The sequence below is a fragment of the Stegodyphus dumicola genome, chromosome 7 (genome assembly GCF_044657685.1).
Source record: "Stegodyphus dumicola isolate Sdum_Otavi_A_Nest chromosome 7, ASM4465768v1".
NCBI classification, from domain to species: domain Eukaryota; kingdom Metazoa; phylum Arthropoda; class Arachnida; order Araneae; family Eresidae; genus Stegodyphus; species Stegodyphus dumicola.
Genome location: NC_140774.1, coordinates 179,899,067 through 179,918,082, shown reverse-complemented (window position 1 = coordinate 179,918,082; position 19,016 = coordinate 179,899,067). Strand labels below are relative to the sequence as shown.

Genomic DNA, 19,016 nt, shown 5'->3' with positions numbered 1-19,016 from the left:
CAGTATGTTGATTAAAGTAGATACAATTAACACGCCGAACAAGTATTAATTTAGAAGTCAAACAACAAAAATCAGCGTTATATTTTCAAACATTCACAGGACTAGGTTTGGATGTTTTAACGGAACCATCATCCTCAGCTGTAAAAGGCAAAATGAGAGAGATTAGATATAGTGGTTAGATAAGAAAGACTGGAAATGAGTTAAGCTACTGGTGGCATTTTCCCAGTCTTTCTTATCTTATCTAATCACTATATCTGATGATCTTTATCTATATCTGAGGATGATGGTTCCGTAAAAACGTTGAAAATAGTCCTGTGAAAATTCGAAAATATAACGCTGATTTTTGTTGTTTGACTTCTAAATTAATACTAAAGTAAAAGTTTAATTATGACATTTTAATTATATTATTATTTTGCTTGTTTTTCGGTTTGCGAAACCAATGATGACATTGTACAGTTCTACTCCATTGCTCCAGTAGCTGTAATTCAGACAGTATAGAAAGATTTCATAAATGAAGAATACACATTTGTGGGTCTTGAAATGCTTCTTCTTTTCACAAATTGAAACACTTACAGCAATTATGGAAAACGTCTGCAGTTATACTTAGAATATTGTTTTAGAGTTTGCATTTCAGAAAAAAAAGTTCTTTTTTAACGAAGAATTCTTTCTCATTAATGTTATAGTGATCATAATTCAGTTGATATTCGAACTTTTCTTTTGAAAATTTCGACGGAGTAAAGAAGAAATAACAGGAGTATGTACAGGATGAAATATATCAGCATGTATATTTTATTTAGTGTAAAAAACCATTTTTCTCATGAGTTTCATGTGGCAACTCAGAATCTCGTTACTTTTATTTCTTTTCACGATCCACACGACTAACCCCTATAAAGTAACGTTTAAAATGGAAAATGCCGCCCTGAGCGGACCGCCCTCTCTGCCGTCGCCATCGCAAGTTAAAAGATAAGCGACATCTCTATACACTTTATGAATGAAATAATAAAAGCAAGCAATGAGTAAATTTCCACAGTACAAATGTACAAGTAGGTATCTTCTTAATATCGGTAATAGCGGAGAAGATGTCCATTGTTAAAATCGTGGCTAATCTGAAGGAATAAAATACAGAAGATTACAGAAAAAAAAAAGAAAAAAAAGAAAAAAAGAAAAATTATAATTAACAGAAAAGTATTATTAACAATTTTCTTGTAATTTCAAACAATTTATTCTTTAGAATAAATTCACTTAATTATTAATCTAAATCAATGTTGAAAACAAAAAGAACACATTGTAAATGATGGACGAATGCACAGTACTAGGATGAAACTCGCATAAATATGTCACTTAGAATGTTTTATCTTTACGAAGTTATCAGGCAGATATCATCCGTTATCAGTTCTGTTATCCCACGCACTTTTCTTTTCTTTCCTGTATTTTCCGTGAACGATTTTCTATAGTGGGTTATGATAGCCATTTTCGCATTATTCTGCGATACACAGACCTAGGCTGTTAATTAGGAGTTCATTTTATTAGGATATTTTGAACGGAAGATTTAAACAATCCTGCGAGAGTCTTACCAGTTGCTAGCAGAAGCACTAACTACAACACCAGAAGAATAAAAGGCATGCTATAGTACCTCACATTTCCTTATACAAAGAAAAGTTAGGAAAAGACATAGAACCAGTTAGCCAAACTCAAGTGCAGATTACCTACCATTCATGAAATTTGGATTCGTATGCCATTGTAGAGAATATTTGACATTTTGGAGAAAATATTTAAAACATACAGTGCATCTTTCCCAGGAATAAAACTAAGGGTTATAATTATTACTAGTTTGTTTTTACTGAAATTTCTGGCGCAAAACCTATTATGTCGAGGTTATCTTCGCCAAACCAATGGGTTCAAGCGAAAAAGTTAAAAGTCGACAATTTCCAGGAATTCAGTATTCCAAGAAGCAATGGAAAATCAAGAATGAAATTATTAGAAAACCTAGAAGGTGACATGTAAAATAGAAACTAAGCAATAATGAAGCAATCTTCACTGCAGTCATCATTGTGCTACGAATCAGAAAAAGAAAATCGAAACATTAACAGAGCTGGGGAAAACGAATACTACCAATAGTGATTAAAACCATGAAAGATAAGAGCAACGTAGAATTAGTCGTAGAACGTGAGTCGTTCGCTTAGATTAAAATATACACTGGTGTGCAAAAATTAAGGACGAGACGGTTTTTTCAATATAACTTTGTACAAAAGCTTTCCAAATCAACACGTTTAATACCGTAAGATCCCCAATACGTAAGGACATGAGTAATGTAAGCAACACTTACTAAAAGAGAAATCAGAGGGATAAAAAGAAGCTTTATTGAAAAAGTAGCATGGAGCGCAATGAGACTGAAGGCCGAAACATCCCTGTGATGGGTGTCCAGCAAGAAACATCCGGTCTTTAATAGGGGATATGATCTCCCCTGACTGCTAGGCAGGTTTCACAGCGTCTGCCCATGCTGAGAATGAGGGTGTCAATGAGTTGTTGAGGCATTGCTGCCCATTCGTCTTGCAGCGCCAATCGAAGCTCCGGAATCGTTACTGGTGGTAAGGTACGAGCTGCCAAGCGTCTGCCTAGAAAATCCCATACATGCTCGATGGGATTGAGATCCGGAGATCGTGCCGGCCAATCCATACGTTCAATATCCCACTCTCTAAGAGCTGTTCGGCAGCTACTGTGCGATGACATGGTGCATTGTCGTCCATGAAAAGGAACTGCGGACCCATAGCGCCTCTAAAAAGACGCACATATGGAAGAAGAATCTCGTTACAATAACCGGTCCCTTTGACTGAGCCTGCGTCGAAGATGTGAAGGTCTGTACGACTACCAAGCATGATGCCTCTCCAAACGAGAAAACCGCCACCTCCATACCTGTCCTTTCAATAATGTTCGAGGGATGATTGCGGCTTCCTCGCTCTCTCCAGATGAGTATGCGATGAGAGTCGCTACTCAGACTGAATCTGCTCTCATCTGTAAAGAGTACTCGTTCCCATTCATTGTCTCTCCAATTCCAGTGTTCTCGGCACCACAGAGAACGCCTTCTCCGATGGGCAGGCGTTAGAGGTACACACCGTACAGGGCGTCGTGCAAACAGACCACCACCGTGCAGTCTTCTGGCCACGGTAAAACGCGATATCGGTCGTCCAGTCGCCTGTGTCGTGTGTCTAGCGATTTCTCCCGCTGTCTGCCGCCTGTTAGGCAATATACCGGTCATCTGCGGGTGTGGTTCCTCGTGGACGACCACTACTAAATCCCCGGATAGCTGTTCCTGTAGTTTGAAGTTGTCTCCAAAGTCGTGAAACGATGCTGTGAGCAATTCCGAACTCTGCAGCCACACTTGTCACACTGCGGCCTTCCTCCAACTTCCCAATGATTCGACCTTGGGTAAAAGCATCCAGATGTCGTCTAACAGATTGATTATTCGCCACTTCTCGCTGAGGCAGCAACTCGGTGTTATTTTAACTGCTATACGGCGTGCAATCTCTTTGCCAGAAATACTGATCTTACACCGACAACATGCTTTATACTACTCAGACACTCCCCCATTACGTCTACCTGCATATCTGCGCAAGTGCTACCGTACATCACCTTACTTAATCTCCTGATTGATCTTTCTGTCCGCTCTGCCTCTTCGTTCAGCTGATATGCTAATTTTTCGACTTCGTCCTTAATTTTTGCACACCAGTGTATATTAAAATACTGCAGCTACAATACAATTTAGGCTTATGCAGCTACAATACAATACAGTATGCAGTATGCAGTATGCAGCTACAATACAGTATGCAGCTACAATACAATTTAGGCTTGATAAAACTGATAGTAAAAGCTGACTACAATTTATGGTAAAAAGCAATATCTTTTAAAAACTGGAGCAATTAAAATGAGGTTACATTAAGTTTTCACAATCCAGACTAAAACAATTAAACTGCTTTAGACGAAAATATTTAAAAGATTTACATTCCAGTAAAATATGGGGGATAGTCAGAATTCCATTGCAATTTAAACAAACTGGACCTCTGTCGCCTTTCAGAAGATGCTTATGAGTCAGTAGACAATGACGGAGTCTCAAACAAGTTAAAAGTACTTTTTCCTTCTATTAAGCACTCTATAATGGGTGCTTAACACTTCTCAACTTGTAGCTTGTTTGACCGCTTTAATGCATCTGCCATTTATTGAGAACTTTACGTTTGATCAACGCCACGATATCTACGACCGGGACCTGAAGATTGGACATTCTCCTTACTAGATGGATATGCTAACCACTATACCACAATAGTGCCAACGAAAGGCAGTCATAATTCTTAACACAAATACTGAGTTGTCAAAACATTTTTTGCGGCACTACCCTTTTCGAGTTCGAATTTTTTGTCATTATAAAAGCTTTCTAAGTCAAGTATGATAGCGTTTCATTTGCCGTGGATGCACGATTCTTTCACCTCAGGTGACGTGCTTTATTAACCTTTTGATGGTCATCAACGAGCTCAGTGCACATTCCAGTTACGCATTGCAAGATGCGAAAACATACAGCCTTTTTGGAGAAAAAAGAATTGTAACATTCTCAGCTTTGTGAACTCTAATTACAGAATCTGGTTCCAGAAGCAGCTCAAAATAAAGGTACAGCTTTTATTGAAAATGTACATGAGAAAGATTTCAAATTAATTTGAGAATTTTGTATCTAGTAATCAGAAAACCGAAGTTGTTACGCATTGCAGACGACAACCTCGACAAGCTGATGTAATCTGTGGAAACTTTTCCGAGAAGTCTTAGTGAAAATTAGCTAAATAATTTGAAGTTTTATTCACTACTGTGTGGAACAATCCTCTTACAAAACTGAAAGTAAATAAAAACTGGGAAATTGTTTATTTTACAATATATCATAGTACACAATGCTGAAGCGGATTTCAAGTGTGGGAAGAAAATTATTATCTATGGAATCTTAAATGTATGGGGAAAAATTACCATATTTGAAATGCACAGTGTGACTGTAGTGCATGTAACAAATGAAATGATAAAATAGCTTATGGTTATACTTAGATTTTTTTTCTAAATTCTAATATAAACATCAGAGGATATGGCGGCGGGTCTTTTTGACTATTCCTTCCTGATAATCCATTGTCACTGCTGAGTTATTCAAGTCCAACGTTCAGTAAAAATAAATGTAACAGCCACCATCATATTTCTGAATGATTACGCTGCATAGAATTAATTTTCCACATCCCTTTGATCTATTTTCAATTGATAAAAAAAATCGAAAAGTGGATTTTGCTCCGAGTGCGCAACTCATATGTTCCAAAGCGGAAGAAGCCTACTGAACCTCGGAATAATTACTTTAACTGAAAATTCTAAAATGAAACGAAATCTTGTTACCTCTAATTTGCAGTTAAAAAATAGAGGAAACGTTTATGTGATTCAACACAAGCAGTAAAATAAGAGCGCCCAAAGCATTTCACACTTGCAAAAATCCCAAAAACATAAAAAGTGGTAAGCAATTTCTTTAGAAAATTTAGCAAATACATGTCTTGAGATACCGATAACGCAACCGCAAAACACTAAAAACGTATATGTCTTGGCTGATCACACATAATATAATTAAAACACGTAATATAAAAATGGATTTTGTAATGTTACATATGACATCTAAAATTACAAAATTAGTAAGCTAAAATGCAGTATATACCTAAATAAAAGGCAGCTACTCAGCTAGAGAAGTAAAATGAAATTTTATGATATAGCATTTGAAAAAAATCCGTGCATACCATAAATTCTAAATTCACAATATAAAACAATTATTAGTTACAAAAAAGTATTTAATAATAAAACAAATTCAAAACACAAAGTAATTTGCTATCAAATGACTTCTGGTCATTTGAAACACAAATATTTGCATTCAAGACTGTATCTTCATTTATTCTCACTGAGACACACACGCTAAAGCTTTTTATTTACGAGTTTTAATTACACAAATATCTGAGTGAAAGACTTTTAATTAATCCTTCCTCTACAAAGAACGTAAGGTAATTAAACTAGATCTCAAAATTATAGCCTAGTTAGCTATTTGTAATTAACAGAGAGATTCTAATTAGTTTTCAACATTAATTGCAGTAATGTTGCAAATATTTTTGCCTACATATGTTTGGTAGCACGCAGTATTCGTACATCCTACATGAAACCTAAATATAACGCTCGTAGTACAGCGTTATCAGGAAAAAAATAAGAAAAAAGAATGAGATATATCTCTGAAATAAATATATTCACAGTATTCTGGTTTAGATCGCTGAAAAGAAGAAATTGAAAAGATTTGTTAGCCGGAAAGACTGGAGGGAAGCGAACTTCACCTCTTTAGGATTACGTGCCCGAATTGCAGAGATGGTAGAGCAAGATCATATCATCGTTACTTGCGAAAGTGTGGAATGAAGACAGAGTATCGCCCATAACAGAATTTCTCATTCTTTGGTACATAACATTACTTTGGGTGGTACAATTTTTACACAAAAGATTTAAATGAATGCAAAATGTTGCCCCTCCAGGTATATACATTCGAACATACATTTCCCATTCTTATTTATGTAGTACAAATTTTAAAAGTTTGAATAGACATAGCACTCACATAGAGATCTAATAAATTTTGTCAGCTCTTCTGTCCAGTTATGTAAACTGTAATGCAATAAATTCATTAATTTCGGACATCTCCGTATACTCTGTATATTCTACACTGACTACCAATACACCTATGCAAATTACAATATCTGCGGTCCTAAGGAACGTCACGGGCTCCGCCGGTATGTATCGTGTAGGAAACAGCATCGGCTTTAGTTGCATGCAAGATACCTCGCAGTTCGAAGCTCTCTGATTTCGAGAAAGGTATAATTATCGGGTATCACAAATGTGGCCGATCCTTAAGGGACATATCTGGCGATCTGAAGTACCCAAAATCGATAGTGGCCTATGTGATTAAGAAGTGGAAGGTGAGTGGTGATTGTCGGAATGTGCCCCGAGTCGGCAGACGAACGAAACTGGGAGATAGAGACCGACGAGTGCTGTCCAGAGAAATTCGGAAGAACCGCATCCTACCGATGGCCCTCATCCGCAAGGAGTTTCAACAGGCATCCGGGAGTATTGTTTCAATGAATACCATCCGTAAGGAAGCACATCTGCTTGGGTTTCGTGGCCGTGCTGCTGCCCATAAGCCTTTGGTCACAAAGTCCAACCGCGCTGCTCGGTTAATGTGGTGCAAAGCACATCGAAATTGGACCATAGATCAGTGGAAACGGGTTCTTTGGAGTGACGAATCAAGGTTCACCCTTCACCGTTCGGATGGCAGGGTCTGGGTCTGGCGTCTACCTGGAGAACGTCTCCTGCCAGAATGCATTGTGCCAACAGTCAAGTTCGGCGAAGGTGGAATTATGGTCTGGGGGTGTTTCTCCTGGTATGGGCTGAGAGAACCTTGGTCCCCATTCATGGTAATCTCAAATCTGATGCCTATTTTGGATAATATATAATCTATTTTGGATGGCAATGTGCTTCCTACGTTGTGGCAGTTTTACGGGTTGGACCCCTGTTACTTTCACGACGACAATGCCCGTTGTCATGTTTCGGCGTTAACCAAAGCTTGGTGAACCTCTGGGACGAGTTGCATCGCCGAATTCGGGGGTGTACTACCTGTGCAAAATCGGTGAAGGCACTTCTATGTCTTCTCCAAGCCGAGTGGAAGAAAATACAACTAGCTGTCATACAAAGACCTGTGCAAAGTATGCCTCGGAGGGTCCACGCTGTAATTACCTCTCGTGGAGGCTCTACCAACTATTGATTTTGAATAAAGTTAGTTTTTCTTTTCTATCAAAGGTGTCCAAATACTCATTGGTAGTCAGTGTATAATGTTCCCGGTGGTATAAATGTCACAACTGGTTTAAACCGAGCTTCGTTGCTAGGTAACCAGACCTTGTTACGTAACAAATACTGGTTTACGGGTTTTTGCATAAAGTTCGAAGTTTTCAACTCTATGCCAACTTGGTACAAGAGTTGACCAATCAGAGCAAACGGGTGAGACCTACTGAACTTGAAAACAGAGCGGGAAAGGTGCGGACACATCCACGCATGCGCAAATTCGGCTTCTTTAATTGGCTACGTCTTAGACCCTGTCTGGCAGGTGCGAAAGAAACTCGGGCATCTTCTGCCTTATGATTATGCACGCATGATGGCGCAAATTCGGTTTCTCTAATTGGCTACGTCTTAGACCCTGTCTGGCAGGTGCGAAAAAAACTTAGGCATCTTCTGCCTTATGATTATGCTTCTAAGACATTTATACAACCGTCTGAATGGAGCCTTGCAACTACTCTAGCTTCTTAGGTTTGTCCTATGCTAACGTCTCTTACCGCTTGTTATTTTAGTATTCTGAATTCCATTTTTTCTAATTATTTAATATACTTAATATCTATTTTTCTTTTCAATAAAGTTAATTCCATGACTACTTACACATACATTGGTTTACACATCTATGGTTCGTTTATCTGTTATCTACATTATATACGCTTACAGCATTTATTCTCTGTCTTCCAATCCAGACCCATTAACTGAATTTGCCACATAGTTGTTTCCCATCCGCTGCAAAGGCACAGAAAACTGAAATAAATAACTCAGCAACATTCTTATAACGCACTCTTCCCTATCATAAAGGTTTAGGGACCTTTAATGCACGTTGCCCAATATTTGCCGAACCAGAAACCTTCAACCGGTATTCCGGCATAAAATTGTTGGCAAATTTACTAAAATTAGCTTTTAACATTTCAAGATTTTTCAAACAAAAATTTATTGTTTTCTATATTTTTATTATATTTTAAAGCATTTTAAGAATTTATTTTGCATTATTAACACTACTTATTGCTGTTTTTTACTTTGTTTTCATTCTTTTGATTATATACACGCATAATAATAGTGTTGTTCAATAGTTATAATAAAACGTTAATTAGGTTTCCTATTTCTCATAATTTTTACCAACCGAGTAAAGAATACTTACTTCCAAACTGGTTCGTACCTTAAATAACATAAATTCAGTTTTTCAGTTGAATTTTCATTCGTCTCATATATTAATATATGTATATATACAGGGTCTTTCAGTAAATCGGTTACAAACTTTCAGGAGAGAAAGAGTACGCCTAGACGATCGAAAATCACATAGCCAATGCATGGTCGGACAATGCATGGCCGGTCGCACAGCAATTCATGGTCACATAGTAATGCATGCCGCGGGAATGACGACATAAAACACATAAAAAGAATACGAACAGTATGACAAAACATGTTATAAGGTATTTCTCCCGCCTTCTTAGCGTGCCTTCGTGGTGTAGTAATTCTGCACGCTGGGCCGGTATTCCAGAGGTCCGTGGTTCGATTCCCTGCGAAGGCGATTGCTCATTTTTCATCTCTCCAGCTTTTCCAAAAAATACCTAATGTCTCTACAATGTTTTATTATGTTTAGTACAGCAGAAAGCAACAAATAAGAACACAGACAGACAACGATTGTCATTAATGAAGGTTTTCGAAATTACGACCCCGAACCGCGATCTGGGCCTTACATCTCCAGCGTATGGAAGATCTGCATTACGAATGGAAAATGCATTACGCGCGGTTCCTGTATCACAGGTCCAGGTCGTAATTTTGAACATTGACGACGATAGGTTACAAATTTTCAGGAGAGAAAGTTTGTAAACTTTTCAACAGAGTTTCTCTGTTTCTGTTCCATTTCTTGATTCCGTTGCACTAAACATACCTAATAAACTTTATTCTCCCCCTGTTCGTGTCCTTCCTTTCTTGTGTTCTGCGTCCTCACCACCGCATCAGGAACGCGTTTCCGAACATGCACTGCTATGTGTTTTTTCCCATTGCCCAGGTGTACACTATCTCTTCTGAAAGTTTGTAACCGATTTGCTGAAAAACAATGTATATATGTAAGATAAAAATATAACAATAAATTATAATTTAAATAAGCAATTGTCCTTAATGCTTAGTTTTAATTTGGTATTTCCCCTCTCTACTCTAAAATCTTAAAGTGGTTATTATTTTCTATACTGCGTCATTTCGAAGCTAATCCGTGTCATATGACTCTTAGATAACGCTGGTGGCGCAAATGGAACTAAAACTCAAACAGTTAATAATAATTTTACGCCAGTATTAAGTATCCAATCAGACGCATTGCAAAACAAAACTAACTCTCTCCGAAATAAGATTTCATCGTGAGAACATACACTTCGGCCTAGTTGACTACTGTTTGCTGCTGTCTTCTTATTGCAAAGCTATCAAAATTGTAACGTTTTGAAATAGGCACAAGTAATGTGCCAAGACATTTGTGGCCGTAACATGTTTACTAAATAAAATGAAGATCTTATCTGCCTCGGTTGCCTGTTTTCCTGTTCATTATGCGTCAACATGCTATGCAATTAAAATTCTTGCTATTCATTACGGATTCACCATCCTCTGTTCTATGTCATCAAAATTGCTGAGTTTGTTTTATAACGCGCAAACACACATACAAATATACGCATACAGAGACCTTAAAAATAATTAAACAAATTTCTTAATGTACTTACCTCCAAGACAAGAAGCACTACACGGTGTGAAACCATTGGATCTCCAGGAATAAGTAACTTCAATGCCAACATGCACTTTCGGTTTTTTCCTATCTTCTGGCTTGTTCAAATCGAAAGAACATGGCCGTGGATAGCAGCTCTCAACAGTAGGTGGTTTCATTCCTGAAATAAAAATGATATTTTATGTAATTAAATGCGTAAATTCTTTGCAGTTTATTGCCATTCATAAGGACGTGAAATCTTATACCTATTTTTAATAATGTTCTCAATACTTTGATCTCAATTATACAGCCTTTTTGAAAAAATTTCATTGCCTATCTAATAAAAAGATATATTTATAAATTGTTGTTCTTCGAAGTACTATCAAGATTCTCATTCTAAATTACTCATATTAGAATGGCATCACATTTAGAAAGTAATATTATTTCCGTTTTCGTAGCGAGGTGGAAGGAAGTGTCTAGATCTAATTGGATTATTATCTTATTTCTCTGAATCTCCCTTTTCAGTGGAGCACCAAAATGAAACAGTAAAATACCCACACGTGAAGAAGATTTCGTCAATAATAATATTTAATAATGTATTCACCCAGTCTGCCAGTTAACTTTAAGTTCACTCACAGCAGTTCATGAATTTCTATAACCTTTAGCATGATATGTAAAATCAATAAAGTAAGTTATTCAGATGTTGTGTTAGTAATTAAAGGGAAAGAAAGTCATTTAACTCTTAAAATACATCTAGAATTTTTAATACAGGGTGGTCATAGAAAGGCTTTCCCGATGTATGAATCCCTAGCGGCCTTTCCCTCAATTAATCGAAATGAAATTTCATTTATTGTTATTTGAAGATATGCGCTCGAGATTGTGATGATTTAAAGCAGTAAATTTCTCGTGGTTACAGGTAAAAGTTAAAGGTAAAAGTATGGGGGGACACCAGCGATGTACCATACGTCAACTGGTAATGCCTTCCCATACTACTCTTTAATAAAAAGGGGGCGAATTGCAAGTTTTATAAGAATTGCATAGACTGAAGCTTTCCAAAAGGTCTAGAGTTTGCCTGTTATGTGCATCGTGCAATCCCACAGTACGCCCCGCACCCGTATTTATTAAAAATAATGATATAGGGCATAAGTAGATTACAAAATAGTGGGAATACAATTTGAGATTCACAAGATAAATTGAACATCTGATTTGGTGCAACAAAAATAGGAGATAAACATAATTAATAAACAGATAAACATGATGAGATAATTATAACTAGTACTGGCAACAGAAAGTTAAAATAAATTGTAATAATAATGCTAAAGAGGTGGGTGTCCATGGGTTATTTCAGATATATTGGTTTATTGCAGTTTATAAAGTTTGCGAGAGAAGCCATTTCTTACATAATCACAGCATGTAAAAGTTCACTAAGCAATATATGGACTTACACTTGACAGAGATCTAGACCGTAGGAAGAGAGTCGTTGCATAATTTTCTGAAACTTTGGATACTGATGTTTATTTCTAATTAAAAACCTTTCTAATGCCAGGACGTCAAGTGAAAACATTTCGAAATTTTCGAATGGCAACACCGAATGTTTTTTTCAGGGCCAACTGATCAGAGCAATGAAAAAATATTAATGACGTTCGAATGATACACGTATGAAGCAAATTTCTTAATGAAAGATCTCCAGCATAACCGATTTCTTGCGCTACACGACGTCCTCCAAATGTCCCCTAAGGACAGTTTGATTCATTATCATACGTCACATATAACAGTCATAAGAATACCGACATGTGTTGAGGAAACCTCTTCAATTCGACTTCGAAACCAGTGCGCAGATACCCCCTGTTAAAATGTGCCCACATGTTTCTAACTGACTCTGTACCTATTATTATATTTCTAGACTTTTAATATTAATTAAAAGTGATCAGCTTCCTGTAAAAAATGGATGAAATATTTTGTAGAATATCAAGATTGTTTTAGATGCCACCATTTACAAAATGTACATAATAAAGTATAGGTGCACCAAAATATACAAAACGTAGATAGAATAGTGCCCCCAAAATGGCTACAATATAAATTTGAATTTAATTAAAATTTTTTCGTTCCTGCTCTCCATTCCTTTGCTTCTCATTTTAACGTAACCTGCCAAAATAAGACATTCTATAGCCCATTTAAGAAGATGCGGTGATGGTTGATGCAAATCATTTAGAAAGCAGTAGTTCTCAGCGAGTTTTACTGCAGCATATTAGAGTGCTGAGATATTTGTTAGTGTGAAGAGAGAAAAATAAACATGTTACAGAAAAATAAGGAAAGGTATTGAATATAATATTTGCTGAATATGCTGTGTCAAGAACCAAAAAAAGATTCAAAACCACTGGTTTCAAAACTCTAGCTACCAAAAAAATATACACCCTGCTATCCTAACGAAAAGTTTTGCTATGGAGTATAAGAAGATAGTAGCAAGCTTGATACTTTGAGTCAGCATCTGTAGGTAAGGAAATCTATTTGAATTAGTACAGCTTAGGAGAACACAGACGGTGAAACAGATTTTATTATGGTATCCCTTTTATTTGTAGTGTTTGATTTTAATACTTAAGAATTTTCAATTTTAATTTTATGTATTTTTGAGATTTGTGCAGCGGACCTTTGAGTTCTGCATTTTAAGTTTTCGTAGTCTACGAACAGTCTAACGAAGTAAAGTATTTTAAAGCCGATTTTTACTTTTACATTGTAGCCAGAAAAAGGCTATGGTATGGACGAACATTTGCCAACTTACAAAATGGTCTATGAAGTTAACAGGTCTATGAAGTTTCTAGGTTAAGACTTAACAAGGATTGCATACAACTAAGTTTCCTCTAGCACACAAAATTGTACTAAATTAGGAAATCTTATGATCTATTTTATGATTTTTCAGGATTACAACAATTATTATTTATACGAAAAATGCCAGTTATATTTGAGAAACACATCACGGAAACAAGGAATTAATTTTCCAATTTAAAAATTATTTTCAATTTAGCCCATCAATTCTTTAAATATTATACATTACCTTTCCCACCGATCATGGACCAGCTACCGACTGGATTTAGTTAGCTTTTCGGCCCAGAGCTCCATTATTGCATAACTACACACTCGTGGCATGTCCCTCTGGTCTCTTCTCGGAAGGCAAAGCAAATATGCATAGTTGAGGATAAGAGGTAAATTAATGGTAAGACATCTAGCAGGGATGGAGGACTTGCCTTAAGATTAACTGTCCGAGATCAACATAGGAGGAAAGAAAGATGACTAAACTTGCTCAACAGTAGAGGAAGAACGGAAAGAAACTATATTAGTGGAATAGGAAGTAAGAGGATATCAAGCACTGATCTCAAACTGGCGGCCCCCGAAGCAACTTTATGTGGCCCTTGAAGAAATTTCAATTATGGCGCTTTAAATATTTTAGTCAGTTTAAACCCGAGTTTACATTTTTCATTTCCATTAAAAACAAACTTGGAAAACGCCCCAGAAAATCTATTACTAAGAATAATCTATTTTAGGGGAAATACATTTATATGTGAATAGCTTTTTTTTTTTTATAGTTGAAAATGAATGAGAAAAGAACACGACTCCCCGATGAGCAACTATACTGAGTCAATATATGGGATAATTTAATAACTTAAATGATAATTTCCAGAATGAATTAAGCATGATTTAATTCGCAATAATAAAAGAAGACGTTATCTTTGTTGATTCGGAGCTTAGTTTCTCTGGATTGGCAACAAATCCACTATTCTGCTAAGTTTCAAATGTAAACAAATATGGCTGCTATGGTAAAAAAACAGACTTAACGGCACTTATTGTTGTTGATAATTGTTGATAATTCTACAACACCCCAGCGGGCGGTCGAAGAGTCTCCTACGCCTTTTCCCCCACCACAAAAGTTGAGAGGATTTTCGGCTTGCCGTGTATTTTGAGTGCCCTCCATGCCGCACGGAAATTATATGTGGGCAAACATGCCATGTCTGGGATTCGAACCCAGGCACATAAGTACTGTAGTTAATTTCATTAACCACTATACGGGCTGGACGGCACTTGCCACATTCAAATTTAAAATTAAGTCAACGACTATACAATTTATTTAAAGCGAAACTGGCTAAAAATTTCTCACCATATTCTAACACATTCAACAGTTCCAACTTTTCAATAGCTTTCGGTTTTGATTTTCACTCACACATTCTGATGTTGATACAGCGTTCTAAGTTTTGGCAGAACATTTTTATGCCACAGTATACACGCATATATATATAAGGGTTGCCCAAATGAAAAGTAGACAAGATGAAGAAAAATAATACCTTTATTGTAAATCAAAAGAAATCGCCATGGGCGTTGAAACACAGGTCCCAACGTTGCGGCAGCAGCTCGATGCCTTTGCTGTAGAAAGATTGGGGCTGATTCCTAAGGAAGTCCTGTACGGCTTCCCTCACTCCATCGTCCGAATAGAAACGTTTTCCCTGTACGGCTCTCTAAAGTGGCCCAAAGATGTGAAAGTCACAGTTTCACATGCCCGGAACGTACGGGGGGGGGCAAAAACCTCCCAACGGAATGTGTTTAAGGTCCTCTGGATTTGCTGGGAGATGTGTGGCAGGGCATTGTCATGCAGAAGGATCACTCCTTGTGTGAGAGGGCCCGGCGGTTTGTTTTTTATTGCTTGTCGCAGTTTCGTCAGAGTACTGCAATATTGTGCGGAATTGATAGTGCTCCCTTGGGGCAGTAATTCGATTAAAAATGGTCCACGACAATCGAAGAAAAATGAAAGCATCACTTTCCGTGCAGTTATCGTTGCTTTCGATTTCCGCGGTGGAGGAGATGAGCTGTGTTTCCATTGCACACTCGTTTTCTTGGATTCGAGAAACGGGTGTGTAATGGTGGCACCAGGTCTCGTCGCCCGCAACGATACGATCCAGAAATGCAGGATTCTTCTCATAACGGATCAAGTGCTGGAGACAGAAGCCCATTCGTCGTTTCTGATGATCAAGGGTCAGGTGTTTTGGTACCCATGCCGCACACACTTTGCTGTACCCCGGAAGTTTGTAGATAATGGTGTTAACGTTCCTTTACTCAGGTTGAGTTCGTGACTGATTTCACGGATCTTAATCCTTCGATTAGCTTAGATCATTTCATTAACGAAGGCAATGTAATCATTGGTGATCAATTTGTTTGCTTGGCCCGGTCTCGGCAGATCCGATGTGGTTTGCCGCCCTTCACGGAAACTTTTACACCATTTGTTTACAATCATACGACCTAAACAGTGGTTGCCATACACTGTCACCATTCTTCGATAGATGTCCGCATTACGCTCACACATGCATTACACTTAGACAGTTCTATATTACCGAGCTATTGCAGGTTCAACGTTGCCGGTTCCTTAAATTAAGTCCACATGACATAATGAATTCAGGAAATGGAAAACATCTCGGATGAGAAAACGGAGAAAGGAAAAATGTGAGGGGTACAAAAGGAAAAAGACCAAAGGCATCTAGCAGGTGACAAGATGAAGAAAATCCGGACGGATTCTCCACAATTCAGAGAAACGACAAATGCAAAACATGGTTCAAAATGCTATACAACAACAACATAAGTTCAATACTATTATAAAACTACACAAATTCAACATACATCATACCGCCCTTTATATACTTGTGCAGTGGCGCTGCTATCGATGCATTCATTCCGACGTTATCGCACGTGTCCACTTTTCATTTGGGCAACCCTTATATATTTCCCAAGAACTAGTGCATACTCCTTCAAGCTTAGACATTTAAACATTATTAGCTCACAATGGTCAAAATACGAGTACAAATATTCCAGTAATTTTGAATCAATTACATCGTGGATTTCTACGCATTACGACATTTCGGGAATTGGATTATTTAATAATGTCATTATAAGAAAGTATTGTTGCATGTGTACTGGTTCGTAATGGTTTGAGCGCACACATAACCGATGAGAGCATGATAAAATATATTTTACTAAAAGAAGCGCTTTCGAGTTCTGGAATTTTCCACAAAAGTACTCGTCCACAAAAGTACTCTTCTCGGTATCACACAGCGCAATCAAAGTACTCGTACAGCTCTTTTCGGTATCACACAGTGCAAATCAGTAGCTCACTTCAAACTACTAAGAACATTAGACACAACGCAGAGCAAAGCGCATCTAAAAGGCGAAACTTTCACCGATATCTCGACAATCCGAACTCTAAAGTAACAACTGAGAAACTGATGCTCTGTCCGGATTTACATAATTTTATCGCAACCGCCGAGAAATCTCTAGTACCTTTCACTTCTCGCAATTAATGCAGGGCTACAGTACGGATACGGTTACAGTTACATATTGGGACCGATAACAGTTATTCAATAAAATACGAATTACAGTTATAAAAGGACAGGACCAAAATGTCGCTGAATGATCTTTGATCAATTGGCGACTTTTGGCGATTTTTCGCCAAATTTGGAGACAGATGGTAGCCGCAAAACCATCGCCAGTTTAGCGAGATAGCCAATCAATATTAAAATAGACTTGCCCCTTTATATTTATTTTTCCGGTACAGCTTCGTTTCTTACAAGCGCTTCATATTATATTACACCAAAAATATCACAATTTCATCAAAATTGTTTACATACATACAAAATTCGTAACAGTATAATATGCCTCATTTTATGCTTTTGCAATGTTATTAAACTTTTGTTCGATTTGTATAACCTGCCTCGTTATCAAAGTACTGATCAGCTGCTGTAAACACAACTGCTCTTTGTTCGTCTTTAAAATATACCTACAGTTGTTCCTAAAACTCACGCTCTCATGCTCTCTCATAGCGGTCTCCTTTTTGATTCAGTAGCTAGTTTGCATTATTTCTGGTTATAAATCAGGATATAATTGCGCTTATGTGTCATGTTGCAATTATTTGACAACTTCTTCATTTGCTTTCTAAATAAACTAAAATTATGCTATTCAGAAAAATGTAGAACATTTTTATAATTCGATCTGAATGCTACCTCAAAGCAATAGGTTCTTTTTAAGGTAGTCTATTATATGAACTACTCATTATGTTTACGGTGATGTTAAGTTGCATAAGCAAAGAATCAAATCGAATTCTTTGCTTTCGATCTAGACTCTGCGCTCAGATTCACATCGTTATGACTTACCGTTCTTTCTTTTTTTTTTCTTTCCCAGTTATACGGCTGAATGAATTACAACAAAATATTCGTCCAACTACTTTGTGAAGGGCACTTTATATTTTACTCTGCTTATAACCAGCAAACCAAACAAAACCAAATCAATGCAACCAATGCAAAATCGCGCGGAAGAAAAACATTTTCAGAGGAGGAAAATCCAACATGTAAACGACAAAACCTCCTCCGGGCGAATGGTTTTATTTACCGGTTACAGGACAGATGTTTTTACCATTGCGATCAATTACGCAACCTCTCCTTTTATGAGTTCACAAACGTCGATCCTCAGAAGTTGTGGCGTTGCAGCACCACAAAAGACCCCTTTGCGGCGGCGAATGACTATTCTACGGTCGAATAGGTACTCTACAACTCAAACTCTTCTTTCAGAACCAACCGCCGCTTTGTTCTTCAAGTGTGGATTCATATATAAACTTTTCGAAAACCATACCCGCATTAAGTGCTCGGTGATCGCTGAAGCATTAAATACATAATACTCCTCCTCGCTGGCTGGAAGAAAAATTAAAAAAAGGAAAGAAAAGCAAAAAAACAAGAAACTTGCATCGAAAAGATCTTCATGCGGATTTGAAAAGACTTATTCAAATAGTTGTTTGAGGCAATTGAGATGTTTTTCCTTCCCCTTTTCTTAAAAACACTCGAACGGTTTTAGTTAGAAATGTGTTTTAAATTTGTACCCCACTAACATTATTTGAATGCGTTTTCTAATATCAATTTTTCGACGCAAGAATGGAATAGAGAATATAGGCCTCCCTTTGTTTATCCACTCGAGAATACATCATTGATGTTTCGTAGCTTTATTTATGCTTTAGATCAGAATTTGAATTATTGTTTGAATTATTATACGGGAAAGAAAAGTTGATGGAAAAAGCGATGAAACAGAATCATTTTTAATTAAGAAAGGGAAGTTATATATTCGAATTTCTCTAATCTCGCTTGTTGACACGATGTACTTACAGGTAATATCGAAGATAAGTAATTCAAGAAAAATTATTTATAGATAAAATTATTACATTTTAGAAAGTTTACTCACAGGAATAAAGTAGTAATGCATGCCTAACTCGCTTTTTACGTACGCGAGTATTACGTAAAACGAGTACGTTTACGTAAAGCTAGTATTTTTTGTTATACGAAAAACCGCTCTTAATACCGAAGGATTACAAAGGCTGTTCGCACATTTTTTT

The 19,016-nt window shown here is 37.1% G+C and overlaps 1 protein-coding gene across 5 annotated transcripts in view; it reads right to left on the bottom strand.

Annotated features, from left to right (window-relative positions):
• Positions 1 to 19,016, bottom strand: part of LOC118187711 (protein madd-4-like) — a 557,221-nt gene that overhangs the window by 70,090 nt on the left and 468,115 nt on the right. For all 5 annotated transcript variants that reach the window (XR_015042253.1, XR_015042254.1, XM_085821131.1 and 2 more), the window contains exon 11: positions 10,626 to 10,787. Coding sequence is in view for 3 of the 5 variants with exons in the window: in XM_085821131.1 (XP_085677257.1) it covers positions 10,626 to 10,787 (162 nt within the window). In the remaining 2 variants the exon portion in view is untranslated. The remainder of the gene's footprint in view (positions 1 to 10,625; positions 10,788 to 19,016) is intronic.